Below are 24836 nucleotides of genomic sequence, written 5' to 3' on the forward strand. Positions count from 1 at the left end.
TTCTTCATTCCTTTTTGTTTCCATTCTTCAGCCTGGATAATCTCAATAAAGCTATCTACAAGTGTGATAACACTTTCTTCTGCCAGTTCAAATTTGCGGTTGAGCTTGTCTAAATTATTACATTTCATTATTGTATTTTCCTACTTGAAAATTTCTACTTGGTTCTTTTTTTTATATAATAGATATATCTTTATTGATATTCTCTACTTGAAGAGCTTTGTTTTCATGCTTTCATTTTTCAGACATGGTTTCCTTTAGTTCTTTAAACATTTAAAATTTGTGATTAAAGGTCTTTAAAGTCCATCGTAGGGCTTTCTTGGGAAAAGTTTGTATTGATTGTTTCTTTCCCCTGTGTACAGGCCATATTTTGGGCATATCACAATTTTTGTTAAGAACTGGACATTTAAAATAATATAATATAGCAATACTGGAAATCAGTGTCTTCCCTTGGCTGGCTATTGTTGTTTGGTGACTTTCTCTGAATTCTATAAAGATTATTTTCTTTGTTGTGTATGCCAATGAAGTCCCTGCCAGGTTAGCTAAGTAGTCAGTTAATGATTTGACAAAGATTTTTAAAATTATTTTTTTAATATATTTTATTATGCAATTAGAGTTGTCCCAATTTTCACCCTTAGCCCCCCTCCACCCAGTACCACACATTCCCACCATCAATACCCCCTTAGTTCATGTTTATGGGTATGCATATAAGTTCTTTGGCTACCCTATTTCCTATACTGTACTTTACATCACCCCATCTATACTGTACCTACCTATTTGTACTTCTTAATCCCTGCACCTTTCCCCCCTTTCTCCCTATTCCCTCTCCCAACTCATAACCCTCCAAATGATCTCCATATCTATGATTGTTTCTGTCCTGCTTGTTTGCTTGGTTTGTTTTTTAGACTCAATTGTTGATAGTTGTAAATGTACTGCCATCTTATTGTTCATAGTTTTGATCTTCTTTTTCTTAAATAAGTCCCTTTAACATTTCACATAATAATTGCTTGGTGATGATGAACCTCTTTAGCCTTACCTTGTCTGGGAAGCCCTTTATCTGTTCTTTGATTCTAAATGATAGCTTTGCTAGATAGAGTAATCTAGGTTGTAGGTCCTTGCTTTTCATCACTTTGAATACTTCTTTCCAGCCCCTTCTTGCCTGCATACTTTGAGAAATCAGCTGACAGCCTTATGAGAACTCCTTTGTCAGTATCTGCTTTTCTTTTGCTACTTTTAAAGATTCCTTTATCTTTACCCTTGGAAATGTAATTACTCTGTGTCTTGGTGTGGTGTTCTTTATATCCATCTTGATTGGGACTGTGCTTTCTGGGTCTGTGTATCTATTTTCTTAATCAAATTAGGGAATTTTTCTTTCATTATTTTTTCAAATAAGTTTTCAGTTTCTTGCTCTTTCTCTTCTTGTTTTGGCACTCCTGTGATTCAAATGTTGGTACATTTGAAGATATCTCAGAGGTTCCTTACCCTATCCTTGTTTTCTTTTTTTTTGTTGTTGTTCTAATTGAGTATTTTTTTCTTCCTTATGTTCCAAATCTTTGATTTGTTTCTCGATTTGGTCCACTCCTCTGTTGATTCCAGGTAAATTTTTCATTATTTCCTTAGTGTAACCTTCATTTCTGTCTGGGTTTCTTTCATTTGGGCCGTATTTCTTTGTCTCCTCATTTTGGCAGCCTCCATTTGTTTGTTTCTATGTACAAGGTAGAGCTGCTTTGACCTCTTATCTTAATAGTATGGGTTATTGTAGAAAAGGGCACCTGTAAATTGGATGGTGTGGAGCTGTAGGCAACTGCCGGGGAGGGGTAACCTGTGTGAACCAGGTTGATGGAGTCTCAAATATGGTGTTGCCCCTCCATCACTCTGTGTTGGGGAGGGATCAGAGTATAGGTACAATGACTGCTACCTGGTCTCTGGAGTTTTATCAGGGAGGAAGCTGTCCTATGGCACTATCCCTGAAGCCAGACACTTCAGTTTCTCCCCGTACGCCACTGGTGCCCTTTCAGCTGCTGCTCCAGTGCTGGAGCCCAGAGGGAGTTAAGTTCTAAGGCTGTTGCGGGTCCTTTAAGTGGAGATGCCTGAGAATCCTTCAGTTTCTTTCACTGACCCAACCCCCACTAGTTTTTACAGCCAGAAGTTATGGAAACTTATTTTCCTGGCACTGGAACCCTGGGCTGGGTGGTCTGGTGGGGGCTGGTATTCCTCACTCTTGAGATATCTGATTTTTTTCCCACCACACATGGGTGCAGGACTGCCCATTCCACGTCTCCACCCCCCTTACCTCTGGATAAATACGACTTCTTTAATTCCTTGGTTGTCGCACTTCTATACAACTTGATTTTCTGACAATTCTGGTTAATAGTTGTTTTGTAATTTAGTTGTAATTTTTGCTGTGGTTGTGAGAAGGGGCAAGCCCTGTTTACCTATGCCTCCATCTTGACTGGAAGTTGACAGAGCTTTAAATACCTTTAAATACCTACTTTGCTGAAGGGCTCTGTGTGCACATTTGGTAATGTCTTCAACATTCAGGCAGGCAACTGATAACTGCCTGAAATCTTTGCTTCCTGCTTGCACAGAGTCTTGTGCTCAGCCAGAGGTGAAAATTTAGGGCCTTTTGAGGCCTTTCTTGAGCATATACACAGTCCAGGACATACAGATGTCCTGGAATATATCAGATTCCAAGATGTATGTCAGAGCTTTACAGAGAGCCTCTACGGAGATCTCATTCCAGTTTTTTTTTTTTTAAGTTTTCTGATTAGTCTATTGCTTGCTCCAAATGTTACCCAATGTCTCAAACTGCCATAATGTGTTTGTAATTGTTTTGACAGACTTTTGTACTGGTAGAGCTCTGAATCAGGACAAATACAGAGAGCCTTAAAAATAGTGTTCCAAAAACAGACAGGTCCAATATAACGGTTCTCTGAGAAAGAGCCTCTGAAAGTTCTACCCCCATTCTGGTATCTCTAGTGGCTTTTAAGATACTGTTTTTTCACTCTGAATGTTGGCTATTTTTCATGGCTAATGTACTACAGAGCCATGGATGGGACTTACACATGTTAAAGCTCATTCTTATGGAGTTTCAGCCAATTTTCTTGAATAACACTTTCTGAATTGAGTCAAACCTTTGGTTAATTTCAAGAGCTCTAAAAAAGTTTATTCTGACAATTGTAACTTTTCTCACTGCTTTTATGATGGAGACATTTCTGTTGCAGTCTTTGGTTCACTTTTAATTCTAAGCCTCCATGATTCTAAATTTTCAGTGAATATTAACTATATTTTCCACTGTGTCTGGCATCACTGGAAATAACAGTAATATCACTTATACTACACTGAAAAATGTGGCGTTCTACATATGTAATAGATCATGATTTCAGAAACTTCTTTAACAAAATTAAATGCTAAAGGAAATATTTTATTTACTTTTTTAAAACTTTAAAGATTTTATTTATTTATTTTTAGATAGAGGGGAAAGGAAGGAGAAAGAGAGGGAGAGAAACATCACTGTGTAGTCGCCTCTTTAGCGCCCCCTATCAGGAACGTGGCCCACAACCCAGGCATGTGCCCTGCCTGGGAATTGAACCAGCGACCCTTTGTTTTGCAGGCTGGCACCCAATCCACTGAGCCACACCAGCCAGGGCTAAAGGAAATATTTTATAAAGCCTATTACTTATTTCCTTGCTTTTCCAAATAACTTACTTATACTTTCTCAGTAATACGGGTTTATCATTAAAAATCAATAACAGGGATGTCTTTAGAAGAGTGGTTCACAAAGTTTGGATCCCAGGGGCAGCAATATCAGTATTTCATGGGAACTTGCTAGAAATATACATTTTCAGATTCTAGCTATGTCATGCTAAATCAGAAGGTTTGGGGATGAGGTCTAGAAATCTGCCTTTTAACAAGGCCTGAAGGTCACTTTTGATACACGCTTAAGACTGAAAACAGCTAAATTTGTATAATGAGGTATTTACATGTTTGTTTCAAAATTTATTTAGTTTTGAGTATCTTTTCTCATATTTTTCTTGTTTCTAATTTTTTTCCTATTGCTTTGAGGATATTACCTTAGAGGGGCTTATAAGCATTAAAATTTTAAGGTTATTGATGTATACTGCCAAACATAAGGCTGTACTTAATTTACACTCACATTAGGATCAGCAATTGGCCTGCATATTCTGGGATTTTCAGTTTTAAAATTAAGACCGAAGGGGTTTCTTGATGTGGCTTTCAATGCCCAAACTGGGTAAGTTCTGGGTGAAACAGATCATATTGGTCAGTCTAACATAAACAAGCAGTGTGTCAGTGACTCATATAAAGTTGTCCCACATGGACATTTTAACATTAATTTTTGCTTTGAGTTTTTACAGCTAACTTTAAGGCAACTGAAAATTTATTTTGAAGCAAGTGTGAAGTGAGGCTCTGAGCTAATTTTATTCTTCTAAATAACTAGCTAATTTGTCCAACATTAAAAAAATCCATTTCTTATACTAATTTGTCCTTATGATACTGTAACTTATTTAAAATTTAAATTACAATATAATTGATAAGCAATAAAATGTACACATTTGAACACAGTTCAGTGGGAAGAATTTTTGATAACTGTATACACCCATGAAACTACAAACCCAAACAAAATACATACTTTCTTATCAACCAGCTCACAATTTCCATTGTGTCTCTTTACTACAATCACCAGAAAGCAACTTTCTGACTTCTATTAATTCAAATTAGCATTACCTGCTCATAATTGGCATGTAAATGGAATCATATTATATGTATTTCTGTGGTGTTTCTATTTATGATGTATTTTAGTGTCATCTATGTTGTTTTGAGGTTCAGTAGTTAACCTTTTATTGTCAAGGAACATTATACTCTATAACTACATCACAATTTACTTAGGTATTTTACTGTGGATGAACACTTAAATTATTTCTAGATCTGGATTATTTTATATACAAGACATTTTTGTTAAAGTGTTTTTGTAGAAATATGATTTCATGGGTAAAATGTAGGTGATAAGGTTAGATGTTTAATTTCTTAAGAACATTACAAGTATAAAATCTTGTACTGTTTATATGTCCGCCAGTAATGAATGAGAGTTATAATTACTCCACATCTACACCAATGTTTTGTTGTCATCAGTTTAAAAAAAAAATCAATTTAATTGGGTGGGATATGACATTTTGTTATGACTTTTAAAATATCTGTAGGCATAATTTATATTCCATAAATTAATCTCTTTTAGTTTACAGTTAAAGAGTTCTGACAATTTTTTTGATATATTTATTGATTATGCTATTACAGTTGTCCCTTTTCTGCCCCTTCACTCAACTCCATCCTGCCCACCCCCTCCATCCCACATTCCCCCCCAATAGTTCATGTCCATGGGTCAAACTTATAAGTTCTTTGGCTTCTACGTTTCCTACACTATTCTTACCCTCTCCCTGTCTATTTTCCACCTATCATTTATGCTACTTATTCTCTGTACCTTTCCCCCCTCTCCCCTCCTCCCAATCCCCTACTGATAACCCTCCATGTGATCTCCATTTCTGTGATTCTGTTTCTGTTCTAGTTGTTTGCTTAGTTTGCTTCTGTTTTTGTTTTAGGTGTGGTTGTTAATAACTGTGAGTTTGCTGTCATTTTTACTGTTCATATTTTTTATCTTCTTTTTCTTAGATAAGTCCCTTTAACATTTCATATAATAATGGCTTGGTGATGATGAACTTCTTTAACTTGACCTTATCTGAGAAGCACTTTATCTTCCCTTCCATTCTAAATGATAGCTTTGCTGGATACAGTAATCTTGGATGTAGGCCCTTGCCTTTCATGACTTGGAATACTTCTTGCCAGCCCCTTCTTGACTGCAAGGTCTCTTTGGAGAAATCAGCTGACAGTCTTATGGGAACCCCTTTGTAGGTAACTGTGTCCTTATCTCTTGCTGCTTGTAAGATTCTCTCCTTCTGTTTCATCTTGGGGAATGTAATGATGATGTGCCTTGGTGTGTTCCTCCTTGGGTCCAGCTTCTTTGGGACTCTCTGAGCTTCCTGGACTTCCTGGAAGTCTATTTCCTTTGCCAGATTGGGGAAGTTCTCCTTCATTATTTGTTCAAATAAGTTTTCAAGTTTTTGTTCTTCCTCTTCTCCTTCTGGCACCCCTGTAATTCGGATGTTGGAATGTTTCAAGATGTCCTGGAGGTTCCTAAGCCTCTCCTCATTTTTCCAAATTCTTGTTTCTTCCTTCTTTTCTGGTTGGATGTTTCTTTCTTCCTTCTGGTTCACACTATTGATTTGAGTCCCAGTTTCCTTCGCATCACTATTGGATCCCTGTACATTTCCCTTTGTTTCTGTTAGCATAGCCTTCATTTTTTCATCTAATTTGTGACCAAATTCAACCAATTCTGTGAGCTTCCTGATTACCAGTGTTTTGAACTGTGCATCTGATAGGTTGGCTATCTCTTCCTCACTTAGTTGTATTTTTTCTGGAGCTTTGAAGTATTCTGTCATTTGGGCCATTTTTTTGTGTGTGTGTTGGCAGGTCTGTTACTTTAAGGGGCGGAGCCTTAGGTGTTCACCCGGGGCGGGGTAACGCTGGTCACTTCACTGTGACGCTGTACGTGGGGGAGGGGCCGAGAGGGAGCAATGGCGCCCACTCCACTCTCCACCAGACCTCAGTCACTCCCTCCGCCACCCACAACCAAACTGGGCCCCTCTGGTGCTGGTTCCCGAGTGGGTGGGCTTGTGCACACTCTAGGCCCCTGTGGGTCTCTCCAACGACCTCTCCTGTGAGGCTGGGAGTCTCTCCTGCTGCTTCCCCAACCCCCATAGGCATTTTCAATCAGAGGTCTGAGGCTTTATTTCCCCGCGCTGGAGCCCTGGGTTACTTCGCTCCCCGCAGTTCGTCCCAGTTTATCTGTGCGCCAGTGTGGGGCCGCGGGGTGCTACCCGCCGCTCTGCCTGCCTGGTTCTCCGCCACTCTGAGTCTGGCCCTCTCGGTTTATCTGTGCGCGAATGTGGGGCCACAGGGTCTGCCAGTGGTCAGAGTGCCTGTCCTGTTCGTCCCATACTCCGCCAGTCTCGGTCCCGCCATGGCCACGCGAGTCCTCTCCGCCCCAGTGCCCATCTCTGCCCCTCCTACCGGTCTGGATGTATGTTTCTTTTTTATTTCCTTGGTGTCGGACTTCCTTGCCGTTCGATTTTCTGTCAGTTCTGGTTGTGTGAGGAGGCGCAGTGTGTCTACCTACGCCGCCGTCTTGGTTCTCTGAGTTTTGACAATTTTATATGCTGTATAGCAACTGCCACAATTAAGAGATAGAAAAGTTACATCACTCCCACCCCGATTCCTCCAAGTCTTGTCAGATATGTGAGTCATGTGTAAGTTATCAGTCATCCTCTTTCTGCCTTGGATTCAGTCTCAAAAAGATAGGTTGCTGGAATATGGTGATACATCTAAGTATGTGCAGGGTTAGGGTTAGGTGGCAAGAGGGGTTGGTATGAAAACTGCAAAAAGATGCAACGTATGTATTTTGAATGCTTTCCCTATAATGTTCCAGCAATGCATATCTTCAGTTTGAGAAGTATTTTCTCATTTTCCTTACTTTATATTTTGTAGTTGAAAAGGTCTCTATTGCTTTATATTATAAGAAATTATTTAAAATAGCCATCAATACTAAGTAACATTGGCAACACAGGATATAGATTTGTTTCTATATCTCAGACCTTAAAATCTCAATGTGTTCCCTTGGCTGGTGTGGCTCAGTGGATTGAGTGCCGACCTGCAAACAAAAAGGGTCATCAGTTTGATTCCCAGTCAGGGCACACACCTGGGATGCTGGCCAGGTCCCAGGTTGGGGCTGTGTGAGAGGCAACCAATTGATGTATTTCTCGTACACTGATGTTTCCTCTCCTTTTCTTTCTCCCTCCCTTCTCCTCTCTCTAAAAGTAAATAAAAGCTAAAAAAAAAAAAAAAATCAAAGTGTTACCTAGATGTTTTAATTAAAAACAAAAACCAACATATAGGGAGTTTACAGCTGTGTGAAAAAGAGTTTTTTCTTGTATGATTATTTACTAATTATTATATTATTTTCTATATGAATAACTGTAAACCCTACTTTTGCCCCTCTCCCCCTACCCTGGTACAATATAGTGGTGAAGGTAAATTTTAGCTATACCATTTATTAGCTATCATTAGGCAAATTAAACTCTAAACTTCAGTTTTATTACTGGAAAAATGGTGATAAGAGTGATGCTCCTGTGTCTACAACAGACAGTGTAAAATATTTTTGGAAAAACACCACTCCCCAATGCAGGCAGCAATGGATTTTCACATATTAAGTAAGTAAAATACTACTGAAAATAAGGTCACAAAATTTAGAACACAATACAACTATTTACCACAAGTCATCATAAAACACCACGTATTAGAAACCTCCAAACTTAGGAAAAGAGAAAATAGATTATTTATATAATATAAAATATGTTTAAAAGAAAAACCTAAAAGGAGGTAATAAACTACAAGGAATCAAGACCCCACAAAAACCACCAAGGCAGATCACAATATGAATCAGAAAGAATTTCTGGAAAGAAAATGGTACTTTGAAATTAAAAAGTTAGTTTTGGCTTAAAAAGCAGATTAGAGAAATATGAAGAAAATTTATGAACTGGAAAACAGCTCTGACTGAAATGAAATATAAGAAGACAGTTCATAAATATGAGTCTGAGGTTTAAAGACACAGAGAACAAAATGATACTGTCCTCTCAGAGCAGTTCACAGACAGAATACACAGTGTGGGAAAGGCAAAATCTGAAAAGACAATGGCTAAGAAGATTCCAAAATTGATGAAAGACAGGACTCCTCTGATTCAGGTAGCAAAATTTATCACAAACAAAATAAATATGGTAAACAGATACATTTTAGTGAAACTGCAATAAACCAAAGACTAAGATACTGAATAGCAATTAGCAAAAAACAAATTACCTACCAAGAAGACAGAGTAGCCTGGCTGGTGTGGCTCAGTGGACTGAGTGCTGGCCTGAGAACTGGCAAAGGGTCGCTGGTTCGATTCCCAGTCAGGGCTCATGCCTGGGAAGCAGCCCAGGTCCCCAGTAGGGGGCGTATGACAGGCAACCACACATTGATGTTTCTCCCCTTCTCTTCTTCCCTTCCCCTCTCTCTAAAACTAACTAAATAAAAATCTCTCTCTAAAAAAAAAAAAAAAAAAAGCGCCAGACAGAGTAGAATATGAATCTTTTTTTTGTTCAACAGCAACAAAAGAAGCCAGATAGCATAAAACAGTGTCTTCAAACTACTGGAGACAGTAGCTGTCAACCTAGAATTCTAGATTGAATTATACTTATGTCAGAGTAAAATGAAGATACTTTCAGAAAAACTCTAAGAGTATTTATCATGATGGAATCATTGCTAGCGAATACTCCAAGGGCTCGCACTGAGGTGCATTTCAGTGTTTGAGGGACATTTTTTGCGTTTAAAAATGACTAAGGGAGTTCTATTATCAAGAGGATGGGAACTTGATAAGCTGAATATTATTTTCTTTTTTAAAAATAAAACATCACTTTTAACCAATTTTATTGATAAGTGGGGACACAGTGGACATCACAGTTTTTTTTCTTTCTTTCTTTTCTTTAAATAAAAGGCTAAACTTTCTATCATGAACAAGATAGTCCAATACAACAAAACAATTCTCAGTGCTGTTAGTGGCCCACTGAGAAACACAGAAGATGATGAACAAAAAATTATAGAACGTATAGATTAACTGTTGAAAAACAAAAATAAAAGTGACTCAGTTCGGGGGATTTAAAAGTGAAACAGAAGTAAAATACTAGAAACAGCACAATCAGAATTAAAGTCTCCCAAAATCTGTGTGTTATTAGGTAAAACAGTAGAACTACTGATCAGTTTTAGTCTAAAGTTATATGGGTAATAACCGTGTAAGCTAACAAGACAAATTAAAAATAAAAAGTGGAGAAAAGATGAGGTAAATCTCAAGCCAAAAAAGGTTAACATAGTCACATTAATATCAGGCAATATAGCTTCCAGGGTAAAAACCATTTTTAAAAATAAAGAGGATCATTGCATAATGATCAAAAAGTTCAACTCATCAGGAAGAAATGATGATTCTAAATCTGGTGCACCTAATAACAGTTTCAAACATATTATGAAAAAAAATGGCTGCAAGGACAAAGTGCTAAACTCACCATCATATTCAGGCAGCTTAAAAAATCATTTTAAATAAGAGATTAAGCAGACAACAGATTAAAATAAAAAGACCTAAACTAAGTATGTAACAAGGTTGAGTTAATAGAAGTTATAAAAGACATTTATAAAGATGACCTTTATAAGTAAATCAAGTATTAAAAGAAAATTTGTCATATAGATCATGTCCTCTGACATCACTACAATTTTACAATTAAGCTGTAAATGGTAAGATTATCTAAAACATCTCCCATAACTTTAGGATGTAAAAACCAAAACTTCTAATAATTAATAGGTCATAGTTAAAATAATAAAAAATAATATATTGATTAACATATCCTACCGATATAATACGATCTCCTTTTCTGAGCTCTCCACTAAGATCAGCAGGTCCTCCAGCCAAGATAAAGGAAATAAATATTCCTTCTCCATCTTCACCTCCTACGATGTTGAAACCAAGGCCTGTTGAGCCACGATGAAGAACAACTTTTCTTGGTTCTCTAAAAATTAAAAAAAAATTTTGTTTACCTAGAGATTTTATACAGAACTTGGCATTCTATCAATGAGAAAGAATTCCTTATTGATAACTCTTATATAATCAAACTATAAAGAAAGCTAGATGAAATATAAAAGCGTTTTCAAAACTGTGGAGCAGAGAATTCTTTCTAACCCTAGTAATTAGGTTTAGAAATTAAAAGGAAAACCCTAATTTTATATAAAAGTTAAGAACCCATGTTAAAAAACACATGATTCTAAAACAAAAGGAAGAAAACAGTGTGGAAATTTAAATAATGACATAAAGAGCTTATATAAATAGATATATATTTCCCAATATATGAAATATATATATGAAAAGTTGGTGTTGCACACATTTTATCGTCTATTTTCCCATCTTCTTAGATTTTGTTAAAGGCAGATAGATATCCCTTTGCCTTAGAGGAGGCAGGTGCTTTTTCTAATCCCAAAGGGATGAATTCATTACTAACCTAAGCCAGTCACTGACCCTTTGCAACAGTGAGGCTATGATCCTATTCTGGCTTCTGAGAAATAAAGGGAAATTTTACTGTCACTTCCCAAAAAAAGACCCTAACAAGGACAAAGCACATTTGTTCCCCTCCCCACCTAAAAGAATGGAATGATAAAATTCCACTACTGGTTCCAACACATAACAATCATAAAGGTAAGACCAAGCAGAGAAACTGTGCACCCAGGGTTACAACACAAACATCAGAATTACCCATCTCCATTTTTTTATATGAAATAATTATCTTTATTTCTTAAGTCACATCCATCTACCTCCCTCCCTCTGCTTTTTGTCCTTTCTAAGATGTACTTCCTTCCCCTCATTTATAACCTCTGAAATCAAAATACATCTTGCCACTAATAATGTTTCACATTTACTACTCCAGTTATACAGTTGTGTGAAAACCATTCACGTCTTCTGGTAAGACCATGAAAATTCCAGCAGCAGATTATTTTAGATAATGAAATACAGAATATCACTTGAGATTAGAAAATGTTGTATTTGATAAGTGTTAAAAAAATTTCATCTGATTTTTCTAAAACAGTAACAAAAGGCTTATCAGAAGTAAATAACTTTCATAAATAAATTTTAGGAATACTTCCATGCAATGTGAAATTAATCTTCTTAAATATCTATCTACTCAAAACTTAAAATAGTGTTTTTCAGTCATACAGAGGTATCAGTTTTGCCAGTTCACCTAAAGGGTTAGAAAATTATATTTCTTGTCAAAAATATAAAAGTTAAATATATTGTTTAAAAATACTGTATACACAAAGATATAGGAAAGAAAAAATAGAATAATAAATTCAAAATTCAGGAAAGGAGTTAACTTGGTGGGGTAATGCAGAAAAAGCAGGGAAGGATTGGGGTACAGGATAGGTTTCACTATATTGGTGATGTTTTATTTTCTTTTTAGATGATAAGACTCACAATTTAGGATTCCCATTATGCTTTAAATGTATATACGAAGTATAATTGTACATTAGCAAATCACGCTTAATTAAAAAACACCCTGCTGAAATCCAACAGGATTTCCAGAGAAAAATAAATTCTATTTTTGAAATAAGCCCATGAAGATGCTCAATGTTAATAGTCATTAGGGAAGTGCATAAAAATCACAGTATGTATCAATTACTATGATGGCTATAAAATAAAACGGAAAAAGCAAGTGTTGGTGAGGATGTAGAAAAACTGGAACATTAATATATTGATGGTGGGAATGTAAAATTGGTGTGCCCACTATAGAAAACAGTTAGGTGGTTCCTTGTAAACTTAAAATAGTTACCATACGACCCAGCAATTCCACCTATAGGCATGTATCTAAAGGAACTGAAAGCAGGGATGCAAGCAAATACTCACATGCCAATGTTTATCACAGCATTATTCACAATACCCAAAAGGTGAAAACAACCCAGGTGTCTATCAACAGAGGAATGGATAAACAAAATGGGTACACACACAAAATGGAATTTATTCAGCCATAAAAAGGAACGAAGTTCTGATACATGCTACAACATGAATGAACCTAGAAAACATTAGACAAAGTGAAAGCAGCCAGACACAAAAGTATAAGTATTTTAAGATGCCACTTATATGGAAAATCTGGGATAGGAAAATTCATAACACAGAAAGTAGAATAGAAATTACCAGGATCTGGGAAGATAGGGAAATGGAGAGTTATTTCTTTTTCTTTTTTTCTTTTTAAATATATTTATTGATTATGCTATTACAGTTGTCCCATCCCCCCCCCGCCACTTCATCCTGTCCACCCCCTCCCTCCCACATTCCCCCCCTATAGTTAGTGTCCTTGGGTCATACTTATAAGTTCTTTGGCTTCTACATTTCCTACACTATTCTTACCCTCCCCCTGTCTATTTTCCACCTATCATCTATGCTACTTATTCTCTGTACCTTTTCCCCCCTCTCCCCCTCCCACTCCCCTACTGACAACCCTCCATGCGATCTCCATCTCTATGGTTCTGTTCCTGTTCTAGTTATTTGCCTAGTTTGCTCTTGTTTTTGTTTTAGGTGTGGTCGTCAATAACTGTGAGTTAGCTGTCATTTTTACTGTTCGTATTTTTGATCTTCTTTTTCTTAGGTAACTCCCTTTAACATTTCATATAATAATGGCTTGGTGATGATGAACTTCTTTAACTTGACCTTATCTGAGAAGCACTTTATCTTCCCTTCCATTCTAAATGATAGCTTTGCTGGATACAGTAATCTTGGATGTAGGTCCTTGCGTTTAATCTTGGGTAATGTAATTATGATGTGCCTTGGTGTGTTCCTCCTTGGGTCCAGCTTCTTTGGGACTCTCTGAGCTTACTGAACTTCCTGGAAGTCTATTTCCTTTGCCAGACTGGGGAAGTTCTCCTTCATTATTTGTTCAAATAAGTTTTCAAGTTTTTGTTCTTCCTCTTCTCCTTCTGGCACCCTTATAATTCGGATGTTGGAACATTTCAAGATGTCCTGGAGGTTCCTAAGCCTCTCCTCATTTTTCTTAATTATTGTTTGTTCCTTATTTTCTGGTTGGATGTTTCTTTCTTCCTTCTGGTCCACACCATTGATTTGAGTCCCAGTTTCCTTCGCATCACTATATGTTCCCTGTACATTTTCCTTTGTTTCTCTTAGCATAGGCTTCATTTTTTCATCTGGTTTTTGAACAAATTCAACCAATTCTGTGAGCATCTTGATAACCCGTGTTTTGAACTGTGCATCTGATAGGCTGGCTATCTCTTCCTCGCTTAGTTGTATTTTTTCTGGAGCTTTGAAGTGTTCTGTCATTTGGGCCATTTTTTAATTTTTATTTTTTGTCTTGGTGCTTCTGTTACTTTAAGGGGCGGAGCCTTAGGTGTTCCTGGGGCAGGGTAACTGACGCTGTATGTGGGGGAGGGGCCGAGAGGGAGCAATGCCACCCGCTCCACTCTCCACCAGACCTCAGTCACTCCCTCCACCACCCACAATCAAACTGGGCCCCTCTGGTGCTGGTTCCTGAGTGGGTGGGCTTGTGCATGCCCTAGGCCCCTGTGGGTCTCTCCAACGACCTCTCCTGTGAGGCTGGGAGTCTCTCCTGCTACTGCCCCAATACCCATGGGCGTTTTTAATCGGAGGTTTGAGGCTTTATTTCCCTGAGCTGGAGCCCTGGGTTGTGCGGTCTGCTTCGTTCCCTGCCGTTTGTCCGGTTTATCTGTGCACGAATGTGGGGCCGCGGGGTGCTACCCACCGCTCTGCCTGCCCCGTTCTCCGCCACTCTGAGTCCGGCCCTCTCGGTTTTTCTGTGCGGAATGTGGGGCTGCAGGGTCTGCTCCTGCCCCGTTTGTCCCACACTCAGCCAGTCTCGGTCCCACCACGGCCACGAGAGTCCTCTCCGCCCCGGTGCCTGTCTCTGCCCCTCCTACCGGTCTGGATGAATGTTTCTTTTTTATTTCCTTGGTGTCGGACTTCCTTGCCGTTCGATTTTCTGTCAGTTTTGGTTGTGCGAGGAGGCGCAGTGTGTCTATCTACGCCGCCATCTTGGTTCTCTCTAGAGTTATTTCTTAATGGTTACAGAGTCTATCTGAGGTAATTAAAAGTTTTGGAAATATATTGTGGTGACGGCTGCATAATGTCATAAATGCAACTAATGCACTGAATTGCAGACATGAAATGATTAAAATGCCAAATTTTGTGTTATATACATCTTACCATATTTAAAAAAAATAATATGATATACCAAAAAATCAGTTGTACACTTTAAATGGGTAAACTGGATGTAACTCTTATCTCAGAAAAGCTGTTAAAAAAAATGAACCTTAGAATCACCAACAGTTTGTTGCAAATTTTTTTCTTTAAAAGTGGTAATGTGCCCTGGCTGGTGTGGCTCAGTAGATTGAGCACTGGCCTGTGAACCAAGGGGTCACTGGTTCGACTCCCAGTTAGGGCACATACCTGGGTTGCGGGCCAGGTCCCCGGTTGGGGGCGCATGGGAGGCAACCACACATTGATATTTTTCTTCCTCTCTTTCTCTCTCCCTTCCCCTCTCTCTAAAAATAAATAAATAAAATCTTAAAAAAAAAATAAGTAAATTTTAGGTGTCAGGATACCAAGGGTATATATCAAAGAGAGAAAATACCACTTGTTGAATTCTGAACATGAATTCTGAAAAATAAATGCCATAATACTATATGGCATATATTAGATAAAAATGTATGAAAAGTTAGTTTTAAAAATACATAAACATATTCTTAACTTTTACCTAAGCTACTTTGTCATGATAATTTACTAGTCATTAAAATATAGCAATATTAAAAAAGAGCAGTCATTTATTTGGAATATAAAATATTTTCTACATTTCAGGCTCTTCAATGAAGAAAATTAAGGTTTAGGTTCACCATCTGTCAATACATTTTTTAGTACTGAAAGTTGTGGCAATCTTACTTGGCTGACTAGAATTCCATCTAATAGTTATCTTTATGTAAGAAGGATCAATGTTCAGTTCCTTACCGTGTAATTTCATCATCTCCAAGCACTGCTTTCGAAACAGGTGAGTATCTGGCTGGTGATGTTGGTGTCTGGCCCAAGTAGGATGATGGGCTAATATGGTTATCAACAGGCTGAGAAGAAGCTTCAAAATAAAGTGAAAAGCACTTGAAAAATAAAATAAGCCATTCAGTACCAAATTTGTGAATTATCAATTTAAAGATTAATATAATATTCATATTCACTTATCTCTGTATTAGAATTTGGTTGAGATTACTTATCAGGTAAAAAAAAATTAGATGAGCTCAAGTTTCCAGGTAAAAACTAGTTCAGTTATTCAGATCAGTAAAACAAACTCATGAAAACCAAACACTTAATAGTAGGTTTCTAGTTCAGCATGCAAGCAGTGTGAAAGTCATACTCTGTCCTAACAACAACTAAAAAGCTGAACAAACTGAAAAATCAACAACTCTTTAATCCTTAAGGGAGGTCAAAGGGCAAACTCTGTCCCCCAAATTGGAGAGACTGGAAGGCAAACACAGATAATCACAACTTAACTTGAGTAGAAACGTCAGAGCAGAATTACTGCTGGGTTGAGATGCCTCAGTTATAATTGACACATTTCTGGAGGCTCCTAGTGGTCAACTAAGGGAGTCAAAAACTCCAGGTGGGCCTTGTCACCCAGCAACCCCATACTTTCATAAATTTTACTTCCTGGATCTCTATCGGGTTTCACAGTGAATATGGGAAACAAATCCCCTTTTGCTTCTGGCAGGAGGAAGAGGAAGAGAACCATTTTGGAATACACAAGAACATTGTTCTTTTCAACAGTTTGCCTCCCGGAAAAACTATTAACTAGAGCCTAACCCGCTGAGCTTTTATTGGAGTCCAACTGACCTGGAGGAAGGGAATGAACCAACTCTAGCCCACTCTAGCTATCCTGTCCCACCTAACTGAGGAGGGGAAAACACTGAGAAGTACTGTGAAGTTCATATTCCAGAGGCACAAACTCACTAAAAGACTGAGAACTAATTATAGGGCTATATATAGAACAATTTCCCTCCCCCAAAACTGTATCACCATATCACTAGAGGCCCATTTACAACAGCTCCTTTTACCCAGTACACCATGCATGGTAATCAAGAAAAAAATCACAAGTCCTACTTAGAGGTAAAAACACAGTTGAAAGAGGAAGAGTAAGCATCAGAACCAGACGCAGGACATGGCAGCAATGTTGGAATTATCAGACCAGGAATTTAAAAGGATGGATAATGTGCTAATGGTTCTAATGAAAAAGCCATGAGTATGCAAGAACAGGTGAGCAATGTAAGTGGAGAGATGGAAATTCTAAGAAAGAAAAGAATACTAGAGATTAAAAACACTGTAATAGAAATAAAAAATGTCTTTGATGGGTTTATTGGTAGTCTGGACATAACTGAGAAAAGAAACTCTGAGCTTGAGAATATCTCAATAGCAACCTCTAAAACTGAAAAGTAAAGCAAAAAAACAAAAACAAAAAACCAAAAAAAAACCCCCTAAAAATGATTAAAAACCCAATAAAACCATAACGGACTATCCGAACTGTGGGATAATTTACAAAAGGTATAACATACACAGAATACCAAAAGGAAGAGAAGACAGAGAGGAATGAATGGAAGAAATATTTGAAACAATACTGATTGGGAATTTACCCAAATTAATGTTACACACTAAACCAGATCTTAAGAGGCTCAAAGAACACCAAATTGGACAAATACCAAGAAAACTACATCTAGGCAAATCCTTGTAAAACTATACAAAGTAAAGGGAAAAAAATGGGGAGAGGAATTCCATAAAGAAACCACAGGAAAAAATTCCACCTTATTGATAAAGGGGCAAAGAAAAGAATTACAGGTGAATTCTCCTTCCTCAGAAGCAAGAGTGTGGAAATATTTAATGTTTAGAGAAAAAAACCCCACATTGTACCATCTAAAATAATCCTGGAAAAGTGAAGAAATATTTTCTTAATCAAACAAATACTGAGGAAATTTGCTGCTAGGATAGCTGTCATTTCAAATGTTTAAAGATGTTTTTTAGAGAGAACAAAAGTTAATAGATCAGAAACTCAGTTATATACAAAGAAAGAAAAAGCATCAAAGAAGGAAATTAACACTTATTTTTCTTATTTTTGATCTGACAGGTAATACTGTTCAAAATAAGAGCAACACTGTATTCAACTATGTGTGTGCATGTATACGCATGTGCACATATGTATGTATAAGTGAAATAGATTTCAGCCGTGATACAAGTGACAGAAAAGAGGAGTTAGGATTACTTTATTATTAGGAACTCATACTACCTGTGAAGCTCTACAGTGTTATTTGAAAGTGGACTTGCATTACTTGTACATGTATATTGCAAATTCTAGGGCAAGCACTCAGGAAAGAGTAAAAAGAATATAAGTGGTATACTAAGAAAGGAGACAAAATGAAATAATATATAATGCTTAATTAAAACCATAAAAGGCTGAAAAAAGTGACTAATACAAAACAAAAAAGGGCAACAAATAGAAAACAAATAAATATAATAGAGTAATCCAACTATATCAATAATCACTCAGATCATCAATGGAATAAATGTACCAATTATAAGACACTGTCAAGAGTGGCTAAAAAAATAAGAACTCAACTGAGATCAAAGATGGCAGAGGAGTAAGTGAAAGCTACACTAATCTCCTCCCAGGACAAACCTGGAATTACAACTAAATTGTAGAGAAATCATCTTGAATAACAACTGAATGAACACTAGGTAGAGGGAAGCTGTATAACCACGGGACAGACAGAAGAAACCACTTTACCACAATGTGACTGGTAGGGAGTGTGGAGGAGATGTGAGAGGGCTGGCTGGGCTCATGGGTGGCAGCTGACATGTTGGAGGGATATTTCAGCAGCTGGGGGGTTACCTCTAAGAAGAGTGGGTCTAACCTCCAAGTTGGGCTCCCTAGCCTACAGCATCAGACAGGGAAAGGAACCCAGATAACATCAAGCTGTGCAGCAGGGTTTCTTGTCTGCCAGGGAGAGATGGCTAGAGAGGCAGAGAATCTCCTAAGGGGTCAAAGCACAAAATTTCATTTGTAATCACTTACCCTGAGTGATGGAAAAGGGAAGAGAGAGTGGGATATAGACACTTGAGGAGAGTCTGGGGTTGCATCAGCACATACTGCAGAAGCCATCCCAGGCAGGGCACTCCCCTCTGAATGGCATTAGCCTGAGGGGAAGTAATAGCCCCGCCCACAGGAATTACTCTGCCCCACCCTGTGGTGCTTAAGCCTGACAGCTGATTACAGATTCATCAGATTAACTGAAAGGTTTAATGGATGGTTAGTTCAGTATCTAAGGTAGAAAATACAAAGCAGCAGCCAAACTGGGAAGGCATAGAAACAGAACCCAAATGAAAGAATAAGAGAATTTCCCAGAACTAGATGAAATGGAGGCATGCAGTTTACTAGATACAGAATTCAGAGTGACGATTATAAGGACACTAAACAGCATGAAAAAAGACATAGAAACCATTAAAAAGTATCAGTCAGCAATAAATAATGCAATATCTGAGATAAATAGCACACTGGAAGAAATAACGAGTAAGTTAGATGAACCAGAGGATTGAAACAGTGTTTTGGAAGACAAAGTAGAAAAAAACAATCAGGCAGAGCATTAAAAAGAAAAAGGAATTTAAAAAAATGAGGAGATCTTAAGAAACATGTTGGACAACATGAAGTGGAACAACATCCATATCATGGGAATACCAGAAGGAGAAGAGAGTGAGCAAGGGACAGAGAACATATTTGAAGAAATAATGACCAAAACTTCACTAATCTGATGAAGGAAAAAGACACACAAGTCCAGGAAGCCCAGAGAGTCCCAAAAAAGCTGGACCTAAAGAGACCTACACTGAGACACATCATAATCAAAATGACAGAGCTTAAAGATAAGGAGAGAATCATGAAAGCCTCAAGAGTAAAGCAGGCAGTTACCTACAAAGGGAGCACCAATTAGATTGTCACCTAATTACTCATCAGAAACATTTCAGGCCAGAAGGGAGCGGTGCGAAACATTCAAGGTGATGAAAAGCAAGGACCTACAACCAAGGTTACTTTACCTGGCAAGGATATTATTTAAAATCGAAGGAGAAATAAGGAGGTTCCCAGGCAAGAAAAAGCTAGAAAAGTTTAACACCAAACCAGTACTGCAACAAATGTTACGGGGCTTATTTTAAGAAGAAAGAGAAGGGGAAAGATGGCAGAGAGGTAGGTGGGAGTGGAGCCCAGTTCTCCCTGTGCCCAGCTGGAACACCTAGCCGACCTTCTGAGGAACAGAGTGAACAGCCAATGAAGTCCCAGCTTATATGAAGTTTGGAGGCAAAAACTGCAGATGACATTGAAAAACAGAGGGTGAGAAGATTGCGCTGGGATGGTAAGGTCCCTGGGATCTGCGCCTGAACCAAGGCTGCTGTGGCCCCTGACCTGGCACCTGCTGCTGGATATGGGGAGGACAGTTAGAGCACCAGCTCCCTCCCCTACCAGAGCAGGGAGTGCAGCCTGGCACCAGGAGGGACCTGGGTGCTGGAAGTTGCTGGGGGAAGTAGAGATGAAGTGGGAGACACACAGAGGCAGCACACATCTGCTAGGACTGTAGACGCTGGCACCAAAGAAATTGGGGTGCCAGGAGACACTTGGATAAGGGAGGAGATGGGCTGTGCTGGACCCTGACTTGGATAGTTTCTGGACTGGTTGAAAAGTGGGGCTGTGTAAAAAGCCGTGCTTGTTAAGAATGGTGGCAGCTGCTTTGTAAGGAACTCTCCAGCAGCAGCTGGCACACCCCCAAGGGAGATTTCAGCTGTGCACGCCCAGAGTGAGTGGTGGAGGGGAATTGTGGGCCCTGCTAGTCTTGGGTGCTGCGCCGGAGATTGACTCACGCTGTGGGTCACTGAGTGGCTGATTTGAGCCTGGAAGCTCATGGAAGACCTGGGCCGGAGGCTGGGAAACTGAATATTGTGACTCAAACCTGGTCCCCATCCTCTCAGAACCAAAGGAATGGAGAAAAGCAAAGCCCAGTGCCCCCCTTCCTGTGGCACCTAGGAAGACCAGCAGAACTCGCTGAACAGGTTTTAAAGTCAGCAGGAGGCTTATTATTATCAATTTTTTTTTCCTTTTTGGATCCTCTCTTTCCCCTTCCCCTTTATTGTTTTTGATTCCCACAAGTGAGATGATAAATAAAACGTGGAATTACAAAGGGTCCAGAGACAGATCGAAAGGGGGAACACAAGGTTAACCCCAAAAACTGAGAAACTGAGACAAATGTCACTTTGCTATCCCACAGAGCAGGCATTTTATCGTGTATGTGTATTATTACTATCTTGCAGTTATTTTTTACCACTTGTATTCTATTAGTATTTTTTAATTTCTCTTCCTTATGTTTTCTTTTCCTCGTTTTATTTCCCTGTTTAATTGCATTGCTTAACTGGTTTTCCTTATTCTCTCTGTATTGTATTTTAATTTTCTTTCTTTCACTTCACCCGTGCTCCAATAACACACAGCTCTTGAGCAGGGCACTTTCTATTCTGGTTACCCAAATCACATATTTCCTGTCATATTATTGTTGCAGTACTATTGTAAATAATTGTTGTTCCATACAATTCTACATACTACACAGCAACCCGCCATGATCTTAGCCCACTTCACTTCAATCCTGAGCATTATTATTGTTGTGGTTAACTCTATTCTCTCTCACACTATGTCTACTTTCTTTCATTTAATCTCACTATATCTCATCATATAACCTTGCACAAGTCCTCTGTTTTCTGGATTCAACTCATATTCACACTCTCCTCTAACAAAAGTCTTATCTCTCTTTCACCTTTTATAAAAAGTGGCCTGCTGGGTGAAATATTACAGTTAACGCTATACTTATCCAAAGAATCTCCTATCTCTTCTCTACTTGCTGGTACTTTAAATCCCATAAAACACTCTCCTGCTGTCTTAATCCATTTTGCCTACCCCCTGCGACTAATCACATACAAGAATAGGTGGGAGCTGCAAACATCAGTATACCTGCTGAAGGAGAAAAATCACCAACAAAGGAACCACCAAAAGGTACAAACCCAAGTACAACAAGAGAGCCCACACAAACAGAAGGGCAAATCTACTGCACCCAGTCAAGGAGATCAGGGACCATAACACTGAACATCAAAGAATTCCTACCATATAAGTTCACCTTCCAAAGACAGCTAGCAATGCAAAACATCAGGAAGCACAGATTCAAACAAAGAGAGTCAACTATAATGAGGAGATGCAATAAAAAAGAATGGAAGACTCCCCACTAAAAGAGCTAAACGAAATGGAGGTAACCAAACTATCGGATATAGATTTCAAAATAATGGTTATAAAGATGCTCAAGGAGCTCACAACTACAAGGAACTGAGTGAGAATTACATCAGCATGAAAAAGGAAATAGAAACTATAAACAAAAACCAGGAAAAAATAAACAATAAAATCTCAGGAAAAAAAAAACCCATTAGAAGGAATTACAAGCAGGCTGGATGAAGCAGAGGATCGAATTAGCAAGATGGAGGACAAAGTAGAAAAAACTTCCTAGACAGAGCAAGAAAAAGAAGAGACTCAGAAAGAATGAACAGGTGGTAAGTGAGCTTCAGGACAACATGAAACATATCAATATTCATATAATAGGGATACCAGAAGGAGAAAAGCAAGGGACAGAAAACCTGTTGGAAAAAGTAATAATGGAAAACTTCCATAATTTGATAGAGAAAAAGTCACACAAATCCAGGAAACAGAGAATCCCAATCAAGAGGAACCCAAACAGACCCACTTCAAGACAAATCATAATTAAAATGGCAAAATTCCAAGACAAAGAGAGATTTTAGAGGCAGCAAGGGAGAAACAGGAAGTAACATACAAGGGAGCCCTGATAAGGTTAGCAGCTGACTTCTCAATGGAAACACTCCAAGCCAGAAGAGAATGGCAAGAAATACTCCAAGTAATGAAAGCCAGAGGCCTGCAACCAAGACAACTCTACCCAGCAAGGCTCTAAATTAAAATGGAAGGTCAAACAAGGAGCTTCCCAGACAAAAGAAGTCTAAAAGAATACACCTCCACCAAACCAGCTCTGCAAGAGATGCTAAATGGACTGCTTTAAGGAAAGGAAGGAAAAGAGAGAGAGATGAAAACACAGGTACAAAAAATGGCAATGAATAAGTACCTATCAGCAATAACCTTAAATGTAAATGGATTAAATGCTCCAATGGGGGTGAAAAGATATAGAATAGCTGAATGGATAAGAAAGCATGACCCACACATATGCTGCTTACAAGAGACCCACCTCAGGACAAAAGACCTACAAACACTGAAAGTGAAGGGCTAGAGACAAATTTTCCAAGCAAATGGACAGGAAAAGAAAGCAGGGGTAGCAATACTCCTATCAGACAAAACAGATGTAAAAGAAGGGCCATAAAAAGAGACCCAAAAGGTCATTTCATAATACTAAAAGGAAGAATCCACCAAGAAGACATAAACATTGTAAATATATATGCACCCAACATAGGAGCACCCAAAAACATAAAGAAAATCTTGGAGGACTTCAAGAAAGCTATTGACAGCAACACAATTATAGTAGGGGATTTTAACACCCCACTGTCAAAAATAGACAGATCTTCCAAACAAAATATCAACAAACATACTGCGGCACTCAACAGTGCCCTACATCAAATAGACTTAACTGATATATATAGAACCTTTCATCCCAAAGAAGCAAAATACACATTCTTTTCAAGTGTCCATGGAACATTTTCAAAGATAGACCACATGATAGGTCACAAAACAAACCTCAACAAATTCAAGAAAACTGAAATCATATCAAGCATTTTCTCTGACTACAAAGGACTGAAATTAGAAACCAAGCTGAAGGAAAAAAATAAAAAACACTCAAACTCATGGAGATTGAATAGCATGCTATTAAACAATGAATGGGTCAAGAAGGAGATCAAGGAAGAAATAAAAAGTTCCTGGAAGCAAATGAAAATGAACTCACAACAACCCAAACTTATGGGACACAGTGAAGACAGTCCTGAGAGGGTATTTCATAGCTATGCCGACCTACCTAAAAAAAAAAAAAAAAAAACATTTCAAACAACCTATCCTATGCCTACAAGAACTCGAGGAACAACAACAAAGACAGCCGAGAGTAAGTAGAAGGAAGGAAATAACCACAGTCAGAGTGAAATTAAACAACATAGAGAATAAAGAAACAATTCTAAGGATCAACAAATCTAGGAGCTGGTACTTCAAAAAGATAAAATCGACAAGCCTGTAAAAGCAGACTCATCAAGAAAAAAAGAGAGGAACCAAATAAACACAATCATAAATGAAAGAGGAGAGACTATAACTGATACCACAGAAATACGAAGGATTCTAAGAAATAACTATGAAGAACTATATGGCAAGGAATTTCAAAACCTAGGGGAAATGGACAAATCTGTAGAAAAATCTAATCTTCCAAAACTCAATGAAGAAGCAGAAAGCCTGAACAAACCAGTAACAGCAGACAAAATTGAAGCAATAATCAAAAATTCCCAATACACAAAAACCTTGGACTGGATGGGTTCACAGAAGAATTCTATGAAGCATTTAAGGAAGAGCTAACCCCTATCCTTCACAGACTATTCCAAAAAATCCAAGAAGATGGAAGACTTCCGAACTCTTTTTATAAAGCCAGCATCATCCTAATCCCAAAACCAGATAGACACAACAAGGAGGGAAAACTTCAGGCCAGTATCACTGATAAACATAGATGCTAAAATCCTCAACAAAATATTGGCAAACTGCATCCAGCAATACATTAAAAAGATCATACACCATGACCAAGTGAGATTCATCCCAGAGATGTAAGGATAGTACAACAATTGCAAATCAATAAATGTAATACATCACATACTGTATTTTTCATACTATAAGATGTACCGGACCATAACACGCACCTAGGTTTTAGAGGAGGAAAATAGGAAAAAAAAATTTGAAGCAAAAAATGTGGTAAAATATTTAATAGCATCCTTTAAAGCAGAAACCCTTTTCTGCTTTGACATCTTT

At 38.2% G+C, this 24836-nt stretch overlaps 1 protein-coding gene across 8 annotated transcripts in view; it reads right to left on the bottom strand.

Moving 5' to 3' along the window:
- Positions 1-24836, bottom strand: part of DLG1 (discs large MAGUK scaffold protein 1) — a 319299-nt gene that overhangs the window by 117545 nt on the left and 176918 nt on the right. For all 8 annotated transcript variants that reach the window (XM_045185871.2, XM_024577978.3, XM_024577976.3 and 5 more), the window contains 2 exons: positions 15722-15842; positions 10559-10715 (listed from right to left, as the gene is read on the bottom strand). In XM_045185871.2, the coding sequence (XP_045041806.1) occupies positions 10559-10715; positions 15722-15842 (278 nt within the window). The remainder of the gene's footprint in view (positions 1-10558; positions 10716-15721; positions 15843-24836) is intronic.

Source organism: Desmodus rotundus, chromosome 2 (assembly GCF_022682495.2).
Source record: "Desmodus rotundus isolate HL8 chromosome 2, HLdesRot8A.1, whole genome shotgun sequence".
NCBI classification, from domain to species: Eukaryota; Metazoa; Chordata; class Mammalia; order Chiroptera; family Phyllostomidae; genus Desmodus; species Desmodus rotundus.